General features: G+C 50.9%; 1 protein-coding gene across 2 annotated transcripts in view; it reads left to right on the top strand.

The window, feature by feature from the left end:
* Positions 1-22,457, top strand: part of LOC102033563 (pre-B-cell leukemia transcription factor 1) — a 128,201-nt gene extending 105,744 nt beyond the window's left edge. For both annotated transcript variants that reach the window (XM_005426728.3, XM_031061655.1), the window contains exons 5-9: positions 1,361-1,496; positions 4,559-4,718; positions 11,912-12,024; positions 13,546-13,635; positions 20,508-22,457. In XM_005426728.3, the coding sequence (XP_005426785.3) occupies positions 1,361-1,496; positions 4,559-4,718; positions 11,912-12,024; positions 13,546-13,635; positions 20,508-20,600 (592 nt within the window). In that variant the 3' untranslated portion in view covers positions 20,601-22,457. The remainder of the gene's footprint in view (positions 1-1,360; positions 1,497-4,558; positions 4,719-11,911; positions 12,025-13,545; positions 13,636-20,507) is intronic.
* Positions 22,458-22,560: the final 103 nt, after the last annotated feature.

Below are 22,560 nucleotides of genomic sequence, written 5' to 3'. Positions count from 1 at the left end.
CTGACACCCTGTGGGTCAGGGTGCTGGCAGCAGTGCCATTGGAATTGTGGCTCAGCCCTCCTGCAGTGTCAGGGGTGGTTCTGCTGGAGCAGGGATCCTGGAGAAAGGTGCAGTCTCTGCCTCTGAAGATCCAGGGGAAGAGGCAGCTGCTGTTCTTCTGGGAAATCCAGTGCAGAAGCCGTGCTGGTGTTCCAGAATCTCCAGATTATATCCAGTTAGGAGTCCTTGGCTCCTCCCTCTGGGTGGAGCATCTCCCAATGGGATGCTGTAGTTCTTATCAGCCATGCAGTGACATTCAGTAGCCTCTTATCAGCAGATGTTCCCTCTCCCAGAGGGAGGGGTGGGTATGGAGAGATAAGGAAAAATGCCCACTTAATAGAAGACAACTGCTGTACAGATGGCAAATAGAATCCATCTTGCCTTGCAGTCAGGGACATTGAGCCAGAGGGGCTTTTTGCCTTCTTTTTTGCCAGGGTTTAGTTGAGGTGTCAGGGCATGGGTTGGACTTGATGATCTTGAAGGTCTCTTCCAACCCAGTCATTGTGGGAATTCTGTGAATTCTTTATCCCTTAGTGGTTTGTGGCTCAGCAGGCGAGGGGACTGCAGTTCAGACCATCCATGGGTGAGGCTCCCAGCTGTACCCTGAGAATTGCACATCCTGGTTTTGCTGTGGCAGAAGGAAATCCTGTGGCACATTGCAACAAGCCTCTGTGGTGAAAACGTGCACTTCAGTTAGGAATGAAAGTTTATCCTCCAGGCCATCCTGCCCCACCCCTAGATTCCCATTCTTTTCCCACTGTTTTTATTGTCCCAGATTTTCAAATTGCTGTAAAATTACTTCATTTCCCAAGCTGGTTATGTGCAGACTGCAGCTCAGGCTGTGGCTTGCTATGGGGAGGAGAGGCAGCCGCACCAGGGGTACAAGGAAGGAGATGGCAGACAGGTAATAATGCCTAGGTGTGAATGGAACAGACTTCCCCAAGGATATATCCAGCTCTGCTTCCTCAGCACAGAGCTTTGCAGAGTAGCACTGTCTTTGGTCACGACAGCCAGGTGTCAGGAGTCACCTTCCCAGGTGGAGGAGCTGCATGCCAGTTTTCAGAGTCTGCTGTGAGCTGGAGGATGCAGTGATAAATTTGAGACAGAGACTTGCTTGCTTTGAGAGGTGCTGAGAGAGCAGTGACCAGCAAGGGGCAGATCAGAAACTTCCTGGCTGTGAGTCTTGCGCTCCATGCAAGCAGAGCGGGGAGGGAGGAAAGTGGGAAAGTCAAGAGTATCTAAAATTGCATTCCATTTTTGGATCCCTGGTGCTCATTCCCTTTCCTTTTCCTTCTGTTTCCCACTCTTTCTTCATGTGAAGGCGGAAGAGACGAAACTTCAACAAGCAAGCCACGGAAATCCTGAATGAGTATTTCTATTCCCATCTCAGCAACCCTTATCCCAGTGAGGAAGCCAAAGAAGAGCTAGCCAAGAAATGTGGCATCACAGTCTCACAGGTGAGAGAGCTCAAAGCCTGGACCAGTGGGAAACCTCGGCATGGGGAAGGGAATTCCAGACCTCAGAGCAGTCAGCCATGTCCAGTGTTGAGCATTTAATCATTAAATCAGTTTAGTGCAGGTTAGTGAGAGTGGGTGGGAGTGCAGGTGGCACTTGCAGATTGAAGCCATGGATGGAAAAGGAAAGTCTGAGGGTGGATTTAGGAGGTATGAAGGCTCCATGGGGCTGTGTGTGCAGCCAAGGTGTTGACGACACAGAAATGATGTGGCAGCACCCAGAGGGGTAAAGCCTCCTCAAGGAATTAGTGCTGGCCTGGCCTGCAAGAAGAGCTTGTTTGAGCTGAAAGTCCTTTCTTCAGGAGATTAAAAGCATCAGGAAGAGTTGTGCAGGTTTTGCTTGATAAGATAGAATGGACAAGTCCAGGTGGGAAGGATCTGGGTGCAGCAGGTACAGTTTGTGCTCAGTGAGGGTGGGATTTCTCAGGGTCATTTCTCTCAGTCGTTACCCTTGTGCTGCAGATCATGACATCTCCCTGACTTGCACATCCCTTGAAACCTGGTGGTTAGTAACAACAAAATGAATTATTTCCATATGTTCAAGGAAGCCACGTAGTTCCTGGAGTAGCTTTGACTTGGGAGCTGCTGTGATTTGTGAGGAGCACAGCCAGCCCTTGAAACGTTCAGCCATACATTGCTCAGGCCTGCCCTTCTTTATTTCCTCTCTTTCTGGAGCAGGCTGTGTGATTGAGAGCCAGTCTTTGTGGCCTGTGGTAGGCTTGTCCTCACATGAGCTTAGCAGCCCCTCTGGGCTCCCGTGGCATTCCCTGCCTTGGGCTGCTTCCCAGCCCCAGGCACGTGCCTGCTCGTCACTTGAGTAAACTGCAGACAGCAGCAGCATCTGGTGTCCTTGTGGGAGCGTGTCTGCCTTCTGCAGGAGCAGCAGCATCCAGGGGAAGGTGTCATCACCGTGCTGAGTGCCTGCTGAGTGACTCCAGTTGCCTCCCCTGGGCTGGAAGACCCAAACGTTGCTTCTTCCCAGAGTTACCCACAGGAGACAGCACATACTGGCTTAAGGAAAGCTCCAGCTGTCCCAGTGCTTCCCCTCTCACTTCTAATTTATCTGTTCACACTTACATCTTCTCCTTTGCAAAGACAAAATGCGCAGAAGTGCTGCACTTAGGAGGGGGTTTTGAACGTGCTGTGTCAAGGCTGCTTTGTGCCTGTCTCCAGGATCTGCCTCCCTTCTTCATCCAAGTAAGGCAGAAACAAACACACATCCAGGTCTGGTTTTGCTGGGACTAAGTGGGAGCACAGGTCCCATGAATGTGTGCAAGTCCTGAGCAGAGCTGATCTGAACTCAGAGTCTGAGTTCAGATTAGGCAGGTGCTTCACAGATTTTAAAATGCAAATAGGTTGTGGTGGCTGGATATTCCAACCTCTTGCCCTGTGGTGCTCAGGGTTCACCCAGGATGGGAAGAGCAGTCATGAGGAGATGTCCATGTGGGAAGATCATGAAGGAGCACATTGTCATCAGTGACAAAGCTGGACCAGGAGGTGGAATGGAGCTCCTTGCCAACAGCACCAGCTCCTGGTGGTGCCATCAAAATGTTGGCTCCCAGATCTGGGCTGGGTGCTGATCTGAGTCTCTGCAGGTTATGTTTTCTCTGTCCTGCTCTGCAGGGTTGGATACCTGTAGCTCAGTAGCCATTAAATTGGTGGATGAAGCCACTTCTGTGTGGAAGCTGCTGGATGCTCTGATAAGCACTGCAGATAGAAAGCACAGGAATCAAAGCTTATGGGTTTCAGTTATCAACTCCAAGCCCAAGCTTTGCCTGAGATAAGGAAGAAATCATGGTCTTCAAAGGATGAACATCCATTATTGTGTTCTGTGTCTTTGGCTCTTGCTCAGTTTATTTGGAAGAGGAAGCACTGATGTACTTGCTCACCTGCAAGCAAAGGGAGAATGCCCTTGGAATCTTTCTGAAGGGGTTGGTCTTGCTAGCTCAAGATTGCAGCTCCAAGCAATCCTAGGAGTGTTGGAACCTTTCAGGAGAGCTGCAGCATCCTCCTCATTTGCCCATTCCCTTTATCCTGATAAGCTCTCTCAAAGAAAGTCAGTAGTGGCTGGAAGTTGTCTTCTGCTTAGAGACCTGCACATAGGAAGACATTACCCTGATTCTCTGTGTTCAGTGCTGATGAAGGAGAAGCTGAGAGCTGCTTCTCGAGCTGTGGGGTTGAATCTTTCCCATGTCTTCTCTGAAATAGTTCAGTGTGAGGTAGTGCCCACGAGTGAACAGGAATATCATCAGCATGTCTCTGGGCAAACAGTGGAAACACCTTCCATCCCTTCCCAAGGCACACACTTCTTTCCTGGGACCAAAGTTAGGTTTTAGGACAAGTCCTGTGCTCCTTCTCCATCCTTCCCCTGAAGTTCCTGGCTCAGCTAAACCTTGCAAAGCCAAGCTCAGTTGGACAAAGAGCATCCACTTCTGGCTTTGTGCCCCGATTCCCCTCAGATGGATCAGAAGAGAGCTTTGCTGATACTGAGACAATTCTGAGTGTCAGCCAGGCCCAGTCAATTCTCTGATCAATCAGGGCATCTATCCCATCAAAGGGATACTGAGGAGGAGGCAAATAAAAATTACATGCACCTGTTCTCAAATTGTAGAACTTTGAGGTCATTTGACTTGGTCGTGGTTGTTTGAATCCATCTGGAGATTTTTGTGGAGTGGGTCTGGTGGTTCCTGTGGAGCATCATTTGACTTTGTTGTGTTTTTTTGAATCCATCTTAAGATTTTTGTGGGGTGGGCCTAGTGGTTCCTGTGGAGCATCCCATCTGTAGCAGAACCAGCTACACCCACACAAACCCAGTGCTCCCAAGGGGCTCCCATCACATTTCCTGAGCTTGGTGTGGCACACATGAGTGGAAGGTGCTTAGGAAAACTGAGGGGGGAAAGAATCTACACTGCTTAGCCTGAACTAATCCACCTTCCTCACCCAGGTATGCACTTGGCAGAGCTGACACTTTAACTTGTCCTTGTGTTCTCTTGAACTCGCTCTAGGTATCAAACTGGTTTGGAAATAAGAGAATCCGGTACAAGAAGAACATAGGTAAATTTCAAGAGGAAGCCAATATTTATGCTGCCAAAACAGCTGTCACGGCTACCAACGTGTCAGCCCATGGAAGCCAGGCTAACTCACCCTCAACTCCCAATTCAGCTGGTTAGTTTTGATTTTTCTTTTATTTTGGGTTGTCAGTGTTCAGTTTTTTGTTCGTTCTCCCCTCTCTCTCTAGTCTCTCTCTTGTTTTCTCCTTTTGATTATTTCAGCTTTTATTCTCTGGGTCTGGTTTGCTCACTTTTGTGGTCTTAAAAAAAAACAAAAGAGGGAAATGGGTTTGGTTTGGTGGATTTTTTTGTGCTCACTTTTGTGGTCTTAAAAAAAAAACGTTTGGTGGATTTTTTTTGGGGGGGATACTTTATTTTCTTTGCTTTCTTCTCCCTATTTTCTCCTTTTTTTCACGCTTCCCCTTCTCTGTTCTGTTTTTTGTTGGAAAAAAGGATGTGATTATACCTTGTGACTGGTGGTGCTGTGGTGGGGGTTATATGCATGGATGGTAAACACAAAACCAGAAAAGTGGTCCACAAACCATGGCTGGGATTGCTTGCACTTTGAAGGGAGAAAAAAAGTAATAGAAACATTATTGTGTAATGATTTTATTTCACTGGGGCTGAAAGCATGAGTGATCCTAATGGACAAACCACAGCATTTCTGAGATGTCCTAGCTCATGCCATTGTGGGGCTTGTTTTGGGTAAATTTTTATCCTTTGATTTTCTTTCTGTTGTGGTTATCTCTCTTGATTGCTCACATGACAGTGTCTGGATCACCTGCAAGAGTGTGCTCTGTGTGAATTTTATTTTCCCTTTGTGTCAGTGCAATCCAGAGAAATTCATGGGTCGTTCCCTTCCCTTTCCCCTCCTCCTTCCCATTTGCTGTGGTTTCCATTTGTTTGTTTTGAGAGTCAAAGGCACAGAGCACTTTGCCCGGATTTCAACTCCTCTGCTGGAGAATGATGCTCAGTTCATGCCTGGTGCCTGCTGCAGGGTTGGCCAACCCAAAAACGATCAGGGGCTGTGGATCCAAGAGCAATGGAAAATTGGGATTTGTTTACAAGGAGAGGGAAAAAAATTAACTTCAGGGGTGCCATATACTTTGTAATCCCTGCAAATATCTGTGTTTTCTTTTTAGGGGTGGGAGGGAAAGTGGGAATGTGCCACTCTTGAGCCTTTGAGCTGCGTGTTTGCTCACGGTGCCTTTCCCCAGGGATGTGATGCTTGGTGTTGTCAGAGAGGCAGGAAGGGAGCAGAGAGGATGGTGAGCAGCAGGATGTCACACAGGCCATGCAGATGCTGGCTGCCATCAGGACATGCTTCTGTAGTGAGCACAGCTCTGCATCTGCAGGTATCAGAGGAATCCCACTCCAGAAACACCCCTGGCTCTGGAGGATTTGAGAGCCAGGGGTCAAACAAAGGGAGGAAGCAGTGACATGGTCTCTGGCCAGGACAATCTCTTCTTCACCCTGGAGTGTCTGCTCAGGCTTAGGTGGATGCAGCAGAGCTCTGCAGAGACAGTTTGCTGGAGTTTTGTTTGATTCTTTTTGGTTTGGGGATTTTTGTTCCCCTCCCGGTCTCTCAACCGATGAAGATTTAACTGCATTTTCAAAAATGTCATTCTTTCCAAAGAGCTCACACTAAATACCTGGTCAGGTGGGCTTTCCTGGTGTTAACACCCCCTTTAGAAAAAGGCTGGAGGGAATTCTGCTGGAGAGGGCAGAATTGTGTGTGTGGAGGGAGAGGCCTGCTGCCTGTGATGCTGTCCTGCAGCCCCCATCAGTCTGGACCAAAGAGATGCACTTTCCTTCTTTTCCTCTTTCTTCAGCTGGAGTCAGATCCAAAGGTCTGGAATAGCAAGGGAACAGCTTCAGATTGCCTGAGTGGGTTTGGATCTGGGCTGCACATAGGAGAAAAAGCATTTCCTCAGTGCCTGACTGGTTAAATAGTGCTCCAGAGCAAGGCTGTTTCCTCGCCTTCCCCACAGGCAGTAACGCGGTTGTTTCAGAGATAAATTGGCCAGTGCCCCGCAGTAAACAGCTGAGATAATCCCTGGGTAACACTGCTCTTTCAAGAAAGGACAAACAGTCCTGTTATTAACAGGGAAAACTTGAGCTCCTGGGTCCTCTTTGTGGCTCACTTGTCTGCAGTCTGGAGTCATTGACCTCTTTTTGCGTGCCTGAAGTGTCAGCGGTGCTAAAGCAGTAAAGTGGAGCTTGCAGGCCACAGAGATCCTTCTTCTGCTTAAAGTGTTCCTAACCTGGCCCTGGTCCCACACCCTGCCTGTAATGCTGCAGCAGCAGGGAGGCCCCGGGTGCTCTGGGTCAGCTTGCAGAGGTGGTGGGTTTGGGTGTCCTTGTAGGTCCTTTCCTGAGAAGACAGCTGGAATTGTGTGGGATTTTTATCTCCTGACAGTTGAGATCCTCCCAGCTGAACCACACAGATGTAACAGCTAAGTTGAGCATCCCTGCATGGTCACATTTGGGACAAAAACATGTCCTGAGGGCATCGTGTGATCTCCCCTGCTTCAAGTTGTCCTGTAGGTCCTAGCAGGAGGAAGCAAACCTGCACGTGCTGGGTCTGAAATACCTGTCTGAGAAAGACTGGGACAATTGTGTCCAGGACCATGAGCCATCAGATGTGCTGAATTCTCCAGGGAGGATCATGGAAGCCGATGAAGAGATGAAGATGGCCAATGCCTCTCCTTTTACACTGTGGACTTCTTTCTGTTCCCAGATCATTGGCTGAGACTTTAGTGAGGAAGTAGCCTGAACAAAGGTAGGACTTCCTGGGAATTTGTAGGACTTCCTGGTTTAAATACATTATAGGAAAGAAATACGTGTGGAAAGAAAGTAAGCAGAGGACAGGTCATGAGAAAGAAATAACCAGCAGTGCAGTCCCTGGAGGGCTGTGATGTTGGAAGAGGAGGTGGAACTGGATGCAGTGGGACCTGGGACAGGAGCTAAATTCATTTCTGCTGTGGCCACGCAGGCCCATCTGTTCCCTCATTGATGCCCATGTTACTGGAGATCAGTGAATGGCTACAGTCAGTCAAAGAGATTGGCCACACATTGACAAGGGCAAGGATTGCATCTGTCTGGCCATCTGGCAGCTTGAGAGCAGGGTCCCCCATCCTCAGTCACCCAGGCCTGAATGTCAAACACCTTTTCATCCGGAATCACGCGGCTGGGCTTTATCGGCCAGATGTTCAAATAAGCTGAGAAGTCTGGCTCATTTGGGCTAACAACTCCCCATCCTCACTTTGATTTCCTGGACAATCTCAGCACAGAAACCACATGGCAAATGAAAGCTGTTTTATGTGGGCAGAGACTTTTGCCAGCTGGATTCCTCAAGGGCCACGCACAGGTGATGGCATCCAGTGAAATCTTGAATGCAGGGCAGCCAAAATTGTCCTGAGATGTTTTTTTTTTTACCTGCTCATCCTTTTGTTTTGTAAAAATCTTCTTGTGAAGCTGCTGCTTGGAAATGTACGTCATCAGGCATAGGTGTCTTCTCTGCCTTCCTCCATTTGTGTGCAGAACACACCACTGGAGAGGACTCCACTGTTCTGGTCATGCCTTCTCTGTCCTCAGTGTTTGGCGAGTGAAAAAGAACAAATATCCTACTGCATCATCCCTGGCTTTTGGACCTGCACTGTGGCTTTGTCCAGCTAAGGAGCTACACAGTCCATCACCACATTCTTCCCTCATTTTTGGCCACAGCACAGGCATCACAAAAAGTCATAGGAGGCGTAAATCTTGTGCTCTCAATGCATGTGTGTGAATCCTGTTGACTTCAACTAGGAATCTTGTAGACATGACCAAAGTCACCTCAGAGGTTCAGCTGGATCTCTCTTGTTGGTGGAGGTGGAATGAGGCAGCAGATGAGGATGGCTTGATTTCAGCTCCTGTGAACACCATTACCCTGTTTGTTTATTCGTGGTGCCATTTGAATTGTCAGATACTTTAGAGAAAAGTACTTACTAGAGGTCCTGGAGAATTGGAGGTGGAAGTTGAGACTGTCAGAACACAGAAGACATCAGAGAAGCTGGAGAAGAAGCTCTCTGAAGAGCTGGAAAAGTGGTTCAAGAAATGCCTGTGGTCACGTTTGTGAAGACTTTTGAAATAGAGGCAAAATTGAGGTGGGCTTTGCTCATCAGAGGTGTTAGGGGTGGAAGAAATCTCTTAGAAGGCATTTTTTAATGGAGGCTTTCACCCAGGGCAAGATTTGACTGCCAGAGTTTGCTCAGACATTTCCAGCACTCTTTCTAAAGCTGGTGCTGATAGAAACTCAACACCAAGGAATGGTGGGGATAAATCTTGTCTTTAAAAAGATGTCTGGATGCTGAAGATGAAACACTCTTCCACGCTGCTGCAACCATGGGTTTTCTGATAGGTTTTTTTATCTACCCACAATAATTCCAGGGACTTCCACATCAAGATCAGAGCACTTTCCTCCTGGACTCACATTTTCAAAAACGTGAAGAGCAATGGAAAATTGGGATTGAGAAGCTCAAAGATGAGCTTCTCTCATTTACGACCTCTCAACTCCTGAGGAACCCCAGACCAAATTACAACCACCCAAAAAGCCTGTGATGCATTCAGGAAAGGAGCCTTTCAGAGGGACGGGTTAGATTTACAGTGGGGCCTCCTCTAGTGGAAGGACTTGACTTGTATTCCTGGATCTTATCTCTGTGGAGGATATCTGAGTCTAAATTTTCAGGGCTCTTCACACTGCTGCCCCCTCTGCCATCTGGGTGCATCAGCCCCTCTTAGCCGTGTCTCAGGCTTTGGGCTGCTGTGATTTTGGGCGTGGTGAGTGCAGAGACAGCGAGTGCTGAAGCAGCAGCAGCGTGGCAGTGCAGAGGGCTCTGCAATTACAGCTCTGATCCAAATGCATCCATACATAGGGGCCATTGCTATGCGCATATTTATCTCTGCATCCACATCAGCAGCAAGACATATTTACTGTTTAGATATGCACATATATTGTGAAAACACCCTTTGCCAATAGCAGTGTATATCTTGTAAGTGACATTTCCAGCGCTCCTCATGATTTCCAAGACACCGTCGCTCTTCAGAACTGGAGTTTGTGGCTGTTTGTTTATTTTTATTTCCTCCCTCCCAGTCTCAATTTTATGGCCAGGTTTGTTAAGTTTCAATAAAATATCAGTTAAGTTTATGGCATTTTTATTTGTTATTGTTGTTGTAATTTTCTTTTGGTAGGGGAAGGTGGGATGAAATGTTGCTCAGCTGGGGGCAGAGTGATAGCAGTGCCATGTCGGGTGCTTAGGGATTCCAGAGTCCTCTCTGCAGCTCTGCCACTGATTATTTGTGTGATCTCAAAGATTTCTGCTCACTTCAAGAGGAGGGAAATATTCTCTGCGTCTTGTGAGTGGTAGCTGCAGAGTCTTTTGGTTCTCAGCAGCAGAAAATGGGGTCGGAAGCATCTTTGTGTGTGTGAAACGTGCCCATGTTCACACTTAAAAGTTGAGCACTGTCAGGGTGGGCTGGCCCCAGTCTGCCAGCTCATTTCTCTAGGTTTCTTGCCTTCAAAGTGGCAAGTTACCTGAGAGGTTGGGAAGTGACAGGAGCCCTTTGCCAGCTGAGCAGAGGAGGTGATGGTTACAGCTGCCTCCTGACTAGTCCCGGTTATTTTACGCAGCGCTGTGGGATTGCTCTCTGGAACAGGTTGGGCAGGTTGACAGTGAGCACAGACAATGAGCTATTCCTGGCTTCACAGAGCACCAGTGGGAGGGTCCTGATCCAAGACTCACTGTGCTCAAGATGAGTCTTTCTCTGGGCTGTCTTGGGTGTTGTATTTAGCAGTGATGTTTCTGCTTTCCTTGGATTCTGAGAACTGCCAGCACCTGACAAAAGAGCTGGTCACTAAGAGAGCAGCAGAGAATGTAATGGATATAAAGTCTCCAGCATAGGTCTCCCACCTGCTCCCTGACCTCTGTCAGAGGTGGGTTTCTTCCCTGCCCAGCAAAGGGAGGGGGATTGCCAGGCATTTCTCAGAGCATGCACATGAGCCATAGTTGGGCAATTCCACCAGGACTGTGGTTGCCAGTGTTCCAAGCTGGAAATGGCAGTGTAGATGATGAGAGTATATTTGGGACTGGAGCTGAAAGCATAGCTGACCTGGGCCCCTGAAGTCTCTCCTTTCCAAGGCTAACGTCATGTATAACTAAACCTTGCACGTTGAGCTGTCTCACACTTAACGCGCTGATCTGCACGATAAATTCTGAAATAATCCCATAAAACCTTTTTATTTATTTTTAACCCCCTTGCTGCCTTCCCTGCCTTACAGTTACATGATGGGTTTGTTTCTTCTGTTTAATGGTTGAGGAGGTGCTCAGATATCTCTCAAAGCTGGAGGCATAAAACTTTTATTTCTGCAAAGGCAGGATTTATTTTTTCTTTTCATTTATGATTTTTTTTCTCCTGATCCCACCCAGTTGTCTTCACTGTTACAATTTTGTAGCGTAACACTGATGGCTGGTGCATGCAGTGGGGAATTTGCTTCCAGAGCTTGTTCTTCTGGGGCAGCTGGCCCAGGAAGGCTGTGACACCCTTGTGTTCTCTCACAGCAAAAGGCTTCTGCCAGCGTGATGGGCACTGGGAGTTTAACCCAGATGCCTTCTCATTTTTGTGAGCCTTTTCTCCTGGTGCTCTGCAGTTCCCACCAGTGATGGGTTCCTGATGTCCCGAAGGCAAACCCCATGCACCACTCCCTCACAGAGCCCCACGTGGCTCAGCCAAAGCTCCAGCCGTGGGGCTGGGTGGGCTCTGGATGTCTCACCCTGCAGGGAGCAGTACGGGCTAGAATTACCCACCCTGTCTGAGCTTCTCAGCATGGGCTTGGTTCACCTGCTGCAAAGGCTTCTGCTCTTGATAGCAGGGCTTGTCTGGATAATTCTGGTCTCTAGTACAGTCTTCTGGGTGGACACCTCCAACAACTGGGGTCCTTCAGAGCTGTCTGAAGGATTCTGATGCTGTCAGAGTCCTCCAGGCTGTATTTTGTTTGTCTCAGTCAAAAGCATGAAGAATCCTTCCTCCAGCTGAGGAGCTGTTGAAGAATGTTCTTGGCATTGAGCTGTAACAACATGTGGCTTTGAATAACCTCAAAAGTGCATCCTTTTTTTTTTTTTTTTTGCTTGCTCTGTTCTTCATACTACTAACCTGACTGTGTGTTTTTGTTTTTGTGGTTGCTTTGCATGTCGTTCCTTCCTCTTGGCTGAGAGTCATGGGGTGGATCTTTTTCCTTTCTGTGATTCAGGTGCCTAACTCTTTCCTTTCCAGGTTCTTCCAGTTCTTTTAACATGTCAAACTCTGGAGATTTGTTCATGAGCGTGCAGTCTCTCAATGGGGATTCTTACCAAGGGGCCCAGGTTGGAGCCAACGTGCAGTCACAGGTAGGGACCCATCCGATGTACTGCCAGTGAATGCATTAGTGTTGGAGGAGCCTTTGGTTGTATTGGCACTTCTCCCTCCCGTCTGAAAAGAGCAAATCTCAACCAGCACAAATCAACCAACCAACGCTTAAAAAAAAAGGCAAACCAAACCAAAAAAACCAACCAACCAACCAAAAAAGAAAAAAAAAAAGGCAACAGGAACAACCACCAAAAGAAAAAAAAGAAAAAAATACAAACCAAAAAACAATCCAAAAGAAACCAAAACCAAACACCCAACCAAACCAACAACCATGGTCTTGAGGAGACTTGCCCACACTTTGTGAATGCATTTGGCTCTGGCTTGATAGTCGTACTAGGAGGAGAGAAGGTGTAGAAGAACAGGCACAAAGTCAAACAAAAGCAGCTCAGGTTTAGGTTCTGCTTGCTTTATTCTTCCAAGGGAATGGGCCAGATGTTTGGACTGGTGTCTCGTTTTCCAAGACTTCCACTTACTCCTTTGATGCCAAACTAGGTGTCTGCTGAAAGGCAATAAATGTTCAAATATGTAGATAATTTTTTTAAATTTATTTTTTTATAATTAAAAGCCACCCTTGACCATCTCCCCACCTCCCCAAAGCACAGGCACTCACACCACCCCTGTACATGCCAGGAGGAGAGAGCAAGGGAGCTTTGAGCAGCAATGCTGAAACATGCTTGGGGCAAAAAGAAAGAATTTAAAATAGCCAGGATCTCATTCAGATCTCCCACTTCCCATCCGATGTCCAGATATGCCACGAGTCCCCTCTCTGGCATCTAAGGCTCTGCTCTGTGCTGAGAGACGACAGCCACTCTGACACTTCTGCATTGGGCGAGGAGAACTCTCTAGAGCTGAGGCTGCTCCCCCTGGGGCTGGACGTGGAGCACACATCATCATGGGCAATGAGACGTGCTCACCACGTGTGCCACCGCTGGGGCTGGGCTGGGGTGTGAGGGAGAGGAACGGGGCACCCAGAGGAGAGCTGCTGGTGCCTTTGCCGTGGTAGGTATATTTCCTTTCGGGGCCCTCCACAGTGGAGGCGCTCAGCCAACTCCAAAGATCTCCTTCTGCTGCCGTGAGCAGTGCTTGGGGTCGGGGTGGAAGGGGTAGGGGTAGGAAGGTGGGTCCTTGAGCACGATGCTGGAGATGGCTGCAACAGTGTGCTCCAGGAGATGCCACCCCGCACTTGTCATGCTGTTCTCCCTCCCCACTCTTTCTGTCAAAGGACATGGGACCAAGGAGAGTGTGACAGGGCTGCTGGGGCAGGCAGAGGATGGTGAGGGAGGCAGGAGAGGTCCTCTGGCTCATTTCTCTCCACAAGACCAGCTGCGGCTCTCTTTGATCCCTCTTCGAATGTCCACCTTTATTTTTATTACGATGGTGACCGCGATCATTGTTATTTGTGTTTGTTTGCTTTTATCTTGCCAAAGATGAACGGAAGCAGCTTTGGCCACTTACCTTTCCTTCCCTCTAATTCGTGTCTTTGTTGTTGTTGGTCTGTTTAGGTGGATACCCTTCGCCATGTTATCAGCCAGACAGGAGGATACAGTGACGGACTCGCAGCAAGTCAGATGTATAGTCCGCAGGGCATCAGTGTAAGAAAAAAAAACAGGCTCGGGTTCTGGTCTTTTGGGTTGTTTGTTTTTTGTTTTTTATCATTTTTGTTCTCTCACTACCAATTATTTCAAAGCCATAGGGCTCAGAATGCCACTTAGTAGGACTTGTCTTTGCTTTTACGGTCACCTAGTTTATTGCTTCAGTATCGGTCACGCCAGCGGCGCAGCTTTGCCCACAAAAAAAGTGGCGGTGCCGGGGCAGGCAGCGCGCAGGCAGCTGGCGTCTCGCACTGTCACAGCCCATCAGCGTCCCCCCGCCACCTGCGGCCACGCACGGAGCTGCTAAACAGGTGACACCTCCCGTAGCCGTGGTGGGCAATGTCACCGCAAACAAGGTGGCTCCATGCTGGTGGCACCACCCTGGATGGTTAAAAATAACCCATCCCTGGCCAGGGTCCGAGAGCGCGGCAGCGATGCGGGCTTGGCGGCGATGGAGGTTGCGAATAAAAGGAGGAAAAAAGCCTGCAAAGCCAACCAGCGTCAACCCAAGGAAACCTCGCCCAAGCGGGCTGGGGGAGGATGCGAGGGGGAGGGCGGTCTCTGGAGCATCTTCTCCTTGTTCTTGGGTGCGCTGGCGGGTTCTGACTAGCATGAAAATTCGTAGCGACAAGCTGTGTCGCACAGGGGGAAATCGATCAGACACACACAAGGAGAACCCAGTGTAGATTCGGGACAGCAATCCAACTTCATTTCTCAGATCAATCGTCCACCCTCTCAGCAGCAGTGACAGCAAGCTGGGAGAGGAGGGCAGCCTGGAAAAGGAGGCTGCGAGCGCTGAGTGGGTGGTGGCAGCGGTGTCCAGGGTGGCACAGAGGAGGAGACAGCTGGCCCTGGACATGGGGACGCCGATGGTTGAGATAGCCTTGAACTGGTCAGAGAGGTGATGATCCTCTGGGTGGGATGGTGGTGGCCCCAGCACGGTGCCATCACCAGCCAGTCCCATCACTCTGCAGTGCACTGGGCCGTTGTCACCTGGCGTGTGACCATCTTGCAGGACAGCCACCACCAGCATGCAGAGAGGGGTGCCCTGGGACGGGGGGCTCTGCTCCCCTCTCCTGCGGGCGCCGGGGCTTAGTGGGCGGCTTGACGTCAGGAGGCAGAGGCAGGGAGGATTTGTGAAGTAATGTAATTGAACATGTGCAGATAATTATGTCTCATTACATAAGCCCCTTGCAAAAACGGCACTTGGAAATGCCACATGAAAGAGCCTATCGTTCCGCATTAATTTCTCCGTGTGCTGAATTTATTCCCTTTCTGGCTTTTTAATACTTGGAGAGTAAATGAATCGCAGGCTGATCATGATAAGAGATGATACTTTTGTATAAATTAAAATACCCCCAAGGAAAGAGGCTGAGCTGATTACAGTTGCATTTGGCTTGGAAAATAACAGTGGGCTGGGTTAAGCCAAAATTTGGAGGGGGGGGAGAGTTGCTCCCGGGGATTGTGAGGCAGGGAGGGGGTGATTGGGGAGAGGAGAAGGAAGAGAGAGCAAAAACTCAAAAGCTGAACAGGACAAGGAGAGCTGGGCTGGTGTTTCTGGCTGTGGTTCTCTGTGGGAGAACCAACATTCCCATGAGTAGCAATGAGAACTGGTGAACTGAGAGTGGCAGGGGCTTGGCAGTTCCCTCTGTGCATCCCAAACGGGGACCTGGCATGTTCGGCATCTGTTGTCTTCTCTGGCTGGTTTTCAGGGAGGGCAGGAGCCCAAATGGACCCATTCTGGATGATGTCAAGAGAGGGGCAGGTTGGCAAAGGGACTGCACCATGTGGGTGACTCCTCAATTCCCCACAAAGCTGTGGTAGGCATGGGGAATGAGGCAGGGAGTCCAGAGCCGAGCAGTTTAGGAAGCACCTTCTGGATTGCCTGTTTGTTTCCCCTGTATCCCAACCAGGATGTCACTTAATGTCTTCCCATCCATTGAGGTCCCAGTTTGTGCACCCTGAGGTGTGGCTGCCCCTTTGGAAGCATTGGTGCTGGGGATCTCCTCGGTGCAGGCAGGGTGACCGTGTCCAACAGGCAGGGAGGGCTTCCCTGCCTTTCCCTGAACCCTTCCATGGCGAGGAGGAACGCGGAGCAGAGCTGTGACACAGAAAGCTGCCGTCCCCACATCACCCGAGCGTCCCCGTGAGCTGCTGGGAGGAGATGAGCCGAAACCCAGTCAGGAGCCCTGTCACAGTGATGTCTGCACGGGGCTCAGGTTAAGCCATCCCTGGAGCCCGTCAGCAGCGGGCAGTCAGCGGCAGGTTGCCCAGCTCCACTGCTGGAAACCTTGGCAGGAGAGACAGCGCTCGGGGTTTGCCTTCCTTGGTGGAGGATGAATTTTTAAATGCGTGTAAGTCGTGACAGCTGAGAAGAGGGATCTACCCACAGCCCAGTTCCCTGGGAGGCTGTGCTGCTGTGGCTGACAGGCTGCTCCGAGGGCGGGAAGGGCTGGAGCCGGTTCTGCATCGTTAGCAGGATAATGGGCAATGTCCCAGCCATCACCAGCGCTGTGACCCACGGCTGAGGCAGAGACAGAGCTGAGCCTTCTCCTGCACAGGTGGGGACAGCACCGCTCCCAGCAAGGGATGGGGACACTGACAGTGGAGGAGCTGTCCTGTGGTTACCCAGCCTTGGGTCACACTGAGAAGAAGGAGAGACCTCCCCTCCTTTCGGGAGGTTTGGGGTGTGAGCCACCCCTTTTGGCAGACTTGGAGGCTGTAGGGTGTTGCGCCATGAGGTGAGATTTGTTAAATGTTAAATCCGTTTGGGGGTTTGAGCCACTCCTTTTAAAGGCAAACTTTGAGGCTGTTTTGAGGGTTTTGCACCCTGAGGTGAGAGTTGTTAAATGTCTGGGCTGTCTGGACAGTGTTTGTTCATGGAGGTCCACATGTGTATCCAGGAGGTCCCCCAAGAGCAGGGATTTCAAAGCATTTAGGAAAGCTCAGGTTCTGTTGGGTTCCAGTAGAAGTTGGATGTTTATTGCCACAGTCCTGGAGTGTCCTACCCCAAAACATCAGCTTTCCTGCCACTGCCCTATGGCTGTAAATCCACCAAGTGTTCTACTTCCCCCATATGCTACTGAATGAGTGAACTACAGTCATCTCAAAGCCTTTCAGAAATTTGGTTTTGGATTTAATTTAATTTACAGATGATTTAAACATGTAGATGAGCTGTTTCTCAAGTTCATCAGAGAAAGTGAAGGTTTTGATTTAAAACTGCTGCTGTGCAGACCTGTGCCTGTTCACAGAGCAGTGTGTGACCTGGATGGTGGTGGCCAGTGGCAGGGTGTGACAGGGAGTTTTGGATCCACTCTTGTCAGCAAGGATTGGTACAGAAAAAAGCTGAGAGCTCTTTATTTGACCTGAGATCTTTTGCTCTAAAAAGTTGAGTCTTGGGGAAAAAAGTTGTTGCTCTGTTCCTCAGCCAGCTGCAGTTCACCATCATGGTCAAGTTTTGGTTTATGGTCCTGACCACCAGCTGGGATGTGGAAGTTGGTCTGGCAGGGTTTCAGTGCACAGGCTCCATCCATAAGGGGTGCCTTGGTGTGTTCTGATCACCAGGGATGCCTGGCCATGACCAGGCTGGATTCTCTGGCATGTGATAAGACCTTCAGTGCATATTGTAAGGAGACCCTGACAAAGCTCTTAGGAGCTGAGAGGTCTGAAAAGGCATTGAGGCTGCTCTGTCAGACTGGCTGGTAACTGGTGTGTTTGGAAGCTGTTCTGACACCCTGTGCCATTGTTGGGGGGACAAGGATTTGGTCACAGGAGGTGGGGTGCTGAGACAGCCTCCTTGCTAAGCAGAAGGAGTCTTTAGAAATTGGCAGAATTCGTCTCCCAGCCCCATGCAGGAGGCCTGGGCAGGGGGCCAGCCAGACTTGCTGGAGGTGACAAAAATGCTGAGACCTGTGGAATTGGGCATCAAAACCAGTTGCTTCAGGAGTCTTTCACTGGGGCTCCATATTTGGACAGTCCCCAAGGCTTTGCCTGTGCTTTGGCACCAGAAGGTGACATCTGAAGAGATGTCCTGGAGACCACTGCTCTGTCTTTGGCATCTGCCCCTCCTGAAGAAGTCACAGCCATGTGCAGGGGCTCTGCAAGGAGGAGCAGCCTCCTCAAAAGACTCCCTTGTCTTTGAGGGAGATCCCAACTGATTTACTACAGTCAAACCCCAGGAGATCTCCTTGCTTGGAGGAGGTAGAGCCATCTGGGTGGAACTGGATGGATCCCACATGTGGCTTGGTCCATGCAGCCATGGAGTGAACTCCAGGATGAGCGGGGATGGTTCCTGCATGCCCTCTGCCTGGGGAAGCATACAGCCTCCTCATGGAGGACTTTTCCATACCAAAGGATGGCGTCAAGATGTCAGAGCCAACCTTGGGTCCTCCTTTCTATCACTTGACTCACAACTTAGGGCCTTCCCAGGCCACACTGGCTTCTCCCCAGCATCCCCTTGGCTTCCCACTGGATGCAACCGAGGTTGTGCTCAGCCACCCAAATTCCTGAAGCACAGGAAGGCTCATTCCCAATCTGCAGTACCTCCCAAGGATTTTGGGTGCTGAATGTGAAGCCGCCGCTCGATTGCTTCTGTGGCTGGCAGGCAAAAAAGAAAAAGGTTAAAAATAGTTGAGCACAATAGGGCCAGAGCCCTGCTCCTCCCCAAGCCCCCACTGCTCTCCTCTCCCCCCTCCTGCTCCTGTAACGACCCTGCAAACACTAAATGGCATCTGAGTGCATTAAGCAGCAAACTCTCCGGTGACATAGCAATTACGGCTCTGAAATAGATTTGGTGCGTCACGCAAGATAAGGGTTTTGAAAGTTTCTGTTGTGATTATAGCTTGTAACTCCAACAAATAACAGGCTTGGTAATAAGAGGCTGCCAGCACAGCTATTGTGGTTCTCTCTCACTGATGGCACGTAAATTGCTATTAATGTCCTAAGTGTACTTGAATATGCCAGTCTCGGGGCGGCGGAGTTGGCTCTGTGTCTCTCTTTACGCGGCCTGTCATTGTCGGGCTGATAATCTACAGTAATTGCTGCCTCTTGCAGCAGTCCAAGATGTGTAAGGGTGGGTATTGCCTCCTGGGGAGCGCAGGGATGCTGGGTCAGGGCCTGGCTCTGGGTGGGAGCTGCTGGGGGCAGTGGGCATGGGGTACACGGGGCTGGTGATGCTTGGGCATCGTTTGGTGTCACACTTGCACCCGAGGTGGAGCGGAGTGGGTTTGCTAACCTGTGAGCGAGCTGAGGTCGTGATTCCTGCTTTCCCTGCTGTTTTCTGAGCCCCTTTGCTGCCATGCAGGTATGGAAGAGCACAAGGGCACAGCAAGGGGTGTGCACACACCTCTTGTCCTGTTTGCTTTGTGTGTGTCCTGCTGGGAGGTGGTGTGACTCCTCAAACGTGGCTTCTCCTGCCTGCCAGCTCTTTGCTCACAGCACAGCAGCCGCTCAGGCAGGCAGGGGCTGGGCAGCAGCACCTCAGTGGTGCCTTAAGGAGCTGGAGCAGAGGCTGGATGGAGTTAAGAGGAATGAAGTGGGTATTTATTGAAGTGCCTTCAAAGGCCATACCCTGGCAGTACCCAGATGGCTCCAAGATGGAAGCAAAAGAGGGCTTGGTGACAAGATCTCACATTTTTATAAGTTTTAGTCCATTTGCACATAGGAGTTAACTGTCTAATTAATAGCTTCAAATTATGAAGTTTCATCCTCCTTGCTTGCTTGCCCACCCTCCTCTTCTCACATTGTTTATGCTTTGGGCCTGAAGTTTGAGGAGATTGTCCTTGAGTCTCCAGCTAGAACAGGATTGTTTTGTCTTCACCGCCCTGTGAAAAGGTCCCAGTAACACTGAATATAAAACTGAAAGCTGCACACCAAAACAGAACAGAAACACTTAAAACCTAAGGTATCACTGGGGTGGGGAGATTTCCTCCCCTGAGCCCTGTGGGGTGTGCAGGGTCCCAGCTGGCAGGGCCAGCACTGGAGGATGCAGCGGGCAGTGGGACAGGCCAGGCAGGCACAGTGGGCAAGGCAGCCCGGGCGTGCCTAAAGCAGGACAGGCACTGCTGCCAACTGGAGCTCGGGCAGAGATGGGGAAGGATTAATTTGCCGAGCACTGAATCAATGTCAGAGCAAGCAGAGGAGGTTGGGTGCGACATCTGCTCCTCTCCAGAGGGGATGGCAGCAGCAGAGGAGCAGCTTCTGCGCGCTGCCGGCTCCTGCCCGCGGCAGCCGGGGCCCTCCAGAGCTCAGCTCTGGAGCTCCTGGAGAATTTGGCTCTGCATCTGGTTTTAGGAGAAGAAACAAGCTGTGTGCCGTGGTTTGCTGCATGAACCCTCAGATGGGATATAGTGTTGGCACCTCTGTGGCTCTGTTTCCCTGGATGAGGCGGGGATGTGGAGCTTTTCTGGGGGACACAGCACGGCTCAGCAGTTCCATGGGACCCACTGCTTGTTCTGCATATTCACAGCACTTGGGTTCAGATAACATTCAGGCTACTCATTCTGTTTGCTATTTTTTTCTTCCATATGAGGAAGAGTTATAATCAGGAGTTAAAAAAGCCCAAACAACCAGAGCTCAGGGTTCTGGAGAAATACACTGGGTTTTTTTTTAAGGGATGAGCTTTCTGTGAGCAGTTGCAGTTTATCAAAATCTGTTTTCAACAGAAATGTTTCTGCCCTGTGATGGAGCCTGATGCAGCCCTATGGTCTGGGGTGGGATGGGGGAGTCAGAGGGGACATCTTTGCCCCCTACACCGGTCCCAGCTGAGGGAGAAGGGGGCGGATCCGAGGTGGATGGGTGCAGTGGGTAGGGCTGCTTGTGCTGTGCCGTGGGGTGACTGATGTCCGTGTGTGTGTGTGTGTCCCTCCCTTCAGGCTAATGGAGGTTGGCAAGACGCTACTACCCCATCGTCGGTGACCTCCCCCACAGAAGGCCCTGGCAGCGTTCACTCTGATACCTCCAACTGATCTCCCAGCAAATTGCATCCCTGGCTGAGCCGGCCCCGGCGGGGGCGGGAGAGGAGGGGGCCTCTCCTAACACCGCAGCAGTCAGACTGGAGGTGAACCCAATCAGCACACACAAGAAGACTCCTTCTCTTCTCTTCGTCGGGATGCTTTTTTCAGCCAATCTGGACACTTCTTTATACTCTCTTCCCTTTCTTTTCTGGGTAGAAGCCGCTCTCCCCCTCCCTGCCACCGCCACAACACCGCTCCCTTCCCCTCCCCGCTTCCCACCCAAGGTAGAAGGATTTTAAGGAGGAAAAGCAAAAATCCACCACCACCACCCCACAAACCAAGCCCAGAGCAGTGTACAGCCTCATGCTGGGTGTCTTTCTGAGGAGCTACAAATGTACCTCGCTCACGTCTCGCTCCCTCGCTAGCAGGCAGCCCCTGCCCCCCTTCCTTTCACGCTACCTCTCCGTAGGGAATTGCCACCACAGGGAATCTGCTCCCTCCTCATCTCTGCAGCTTCCCTGAGCTGTCCCTCAGCTGCTGCAGGCACAGGGCAGGTGGCACAGCCCCCCACACCTAGAAGGAGCCAGCGTGCTCCCCCTCGCTTCCGAAAGGTACCGTTCCCATTGGCAGCCCTGGGGAAATTCCCAGTGCCACCAGCCCTTCTCAGCCAAGCATCCCTCCCACTGGCTGCTGTGATCTGGATGAGCTGTGGAGCCCTGCTGTCCTGCCTGCCTGTTGCTGGAGGGGAGAAGAGGAGGGAAGGAAGGGAGGCAGAGGCAGGTGAGAAGCGGCCATCGCTGGTAACACCTCCAGGAGCTGTGTGGGATCAGGCATGGATGGCTGCTGGGACACCAGCAGTTCTCTCACAGCACCTACAGAGCCTGGTGGTGGAGGGCAGTGCCACGGGGTGTTGGCTCCCGTTTCCAGGAGGAGCTGGGTTCCCCAGTTCAGGCAGCACCCACAGAGGTTTGTGCCACCCCCTGCATTCCCAAAGCGTGCACTGAGGGATGGGCAGCAGAATGCCAGGGGCTGGAAGTGCTGGGGTGAGTGTTTTGGGTGCTTTTGGTAGCTCTTCACACCACAGGTTTGCTCTGTAGGACGGGAGGCAGCCCCTCTGGGGCATGTCTGGGTGCTGGAGCTGCTGGTTTGACCCCAGGAGTTACCTGGGCAGTGGCCATGGAAGGACTCACGGGACTTTCTGCCCAGCTTTTCTGGCCCACTGCTGGGACAAGCAGTGGTGGCTGGCAAGCAAGGCTTCATCCTGCCCCTTCAGGCTGGTGCTGGGAGGATGTGGCTGCTCTGGAAGAGCAGGAAGAGGCAGCACCAGCTTCGTGCCAGGGTGGGACTTGTGGCCATCGGTTCTTTCCGTGGGCACGAGGAGGCTGAGCCAGCCTGCACCAAGACCCTGGGTGTGGTGGCACTGGTGAGGGTGCAGGATGTCTGGCACCTCGTGGTGGATGCCAGGATGCCCTGGGATCAGTACCTCACGCTGTTGAATGTCCATGCCCACCCTGCTTGTGCTGGTCTCGAGGTGGGAACTGCCGGCGCGGAGCAGCGTGAAACAGAAACGGTTTAAAATTAGAGCTCTGCCAAAAATACTTCAACCTTTCTGCTGGAAAAAATAATGGTCCTTGGTGGTGTGGCTGCAGCTCCAGCACGCTGTCACCTTGCAGCACAGGGGTGTCACGCCAGCAGTGACACTTCCTGCTCCTTTGGCATCCATGGCAGAGCGGGCAGAGCAGGATGTGACATGAGGGGCCTGGGGCTGCCTCCCAGCTGTGTGCTAAGAGCATGGAGAAGGTTGTTTTCCTGCAAGGACAGTCGGGAGGTGCTGCCCACCTTCCCCAGCTCTGCACCTTCCCACTTTCCTCCTCGTCTTCCCATCTGCCTTTTGTCCACCTCCAGCTTATTTGACATGAACCCATCCTGTCCAAGCGTTCCAGGGACACAGGACTGGCTCAGGCCTCTCCTG

This window comes from Geospiza fortis, unplaced genomic scaffold, assembly GCF_000277835.1.
Source record: "Geospiza fortis unplaced genomic scaffold, GeoFor_1.0 scaffold5, whole genome shotgun sequence".
Classification (NCBI taxonomy): domain Eukaryota; kingdom Metazoa; phylum Chordata; class Aves; order Passeriformes; family Thraupidae; genus Geospiza; species Geospiza fortis.
This window is presented reverse-complemented; position numbering and strand designations above follow the sequence as displayed.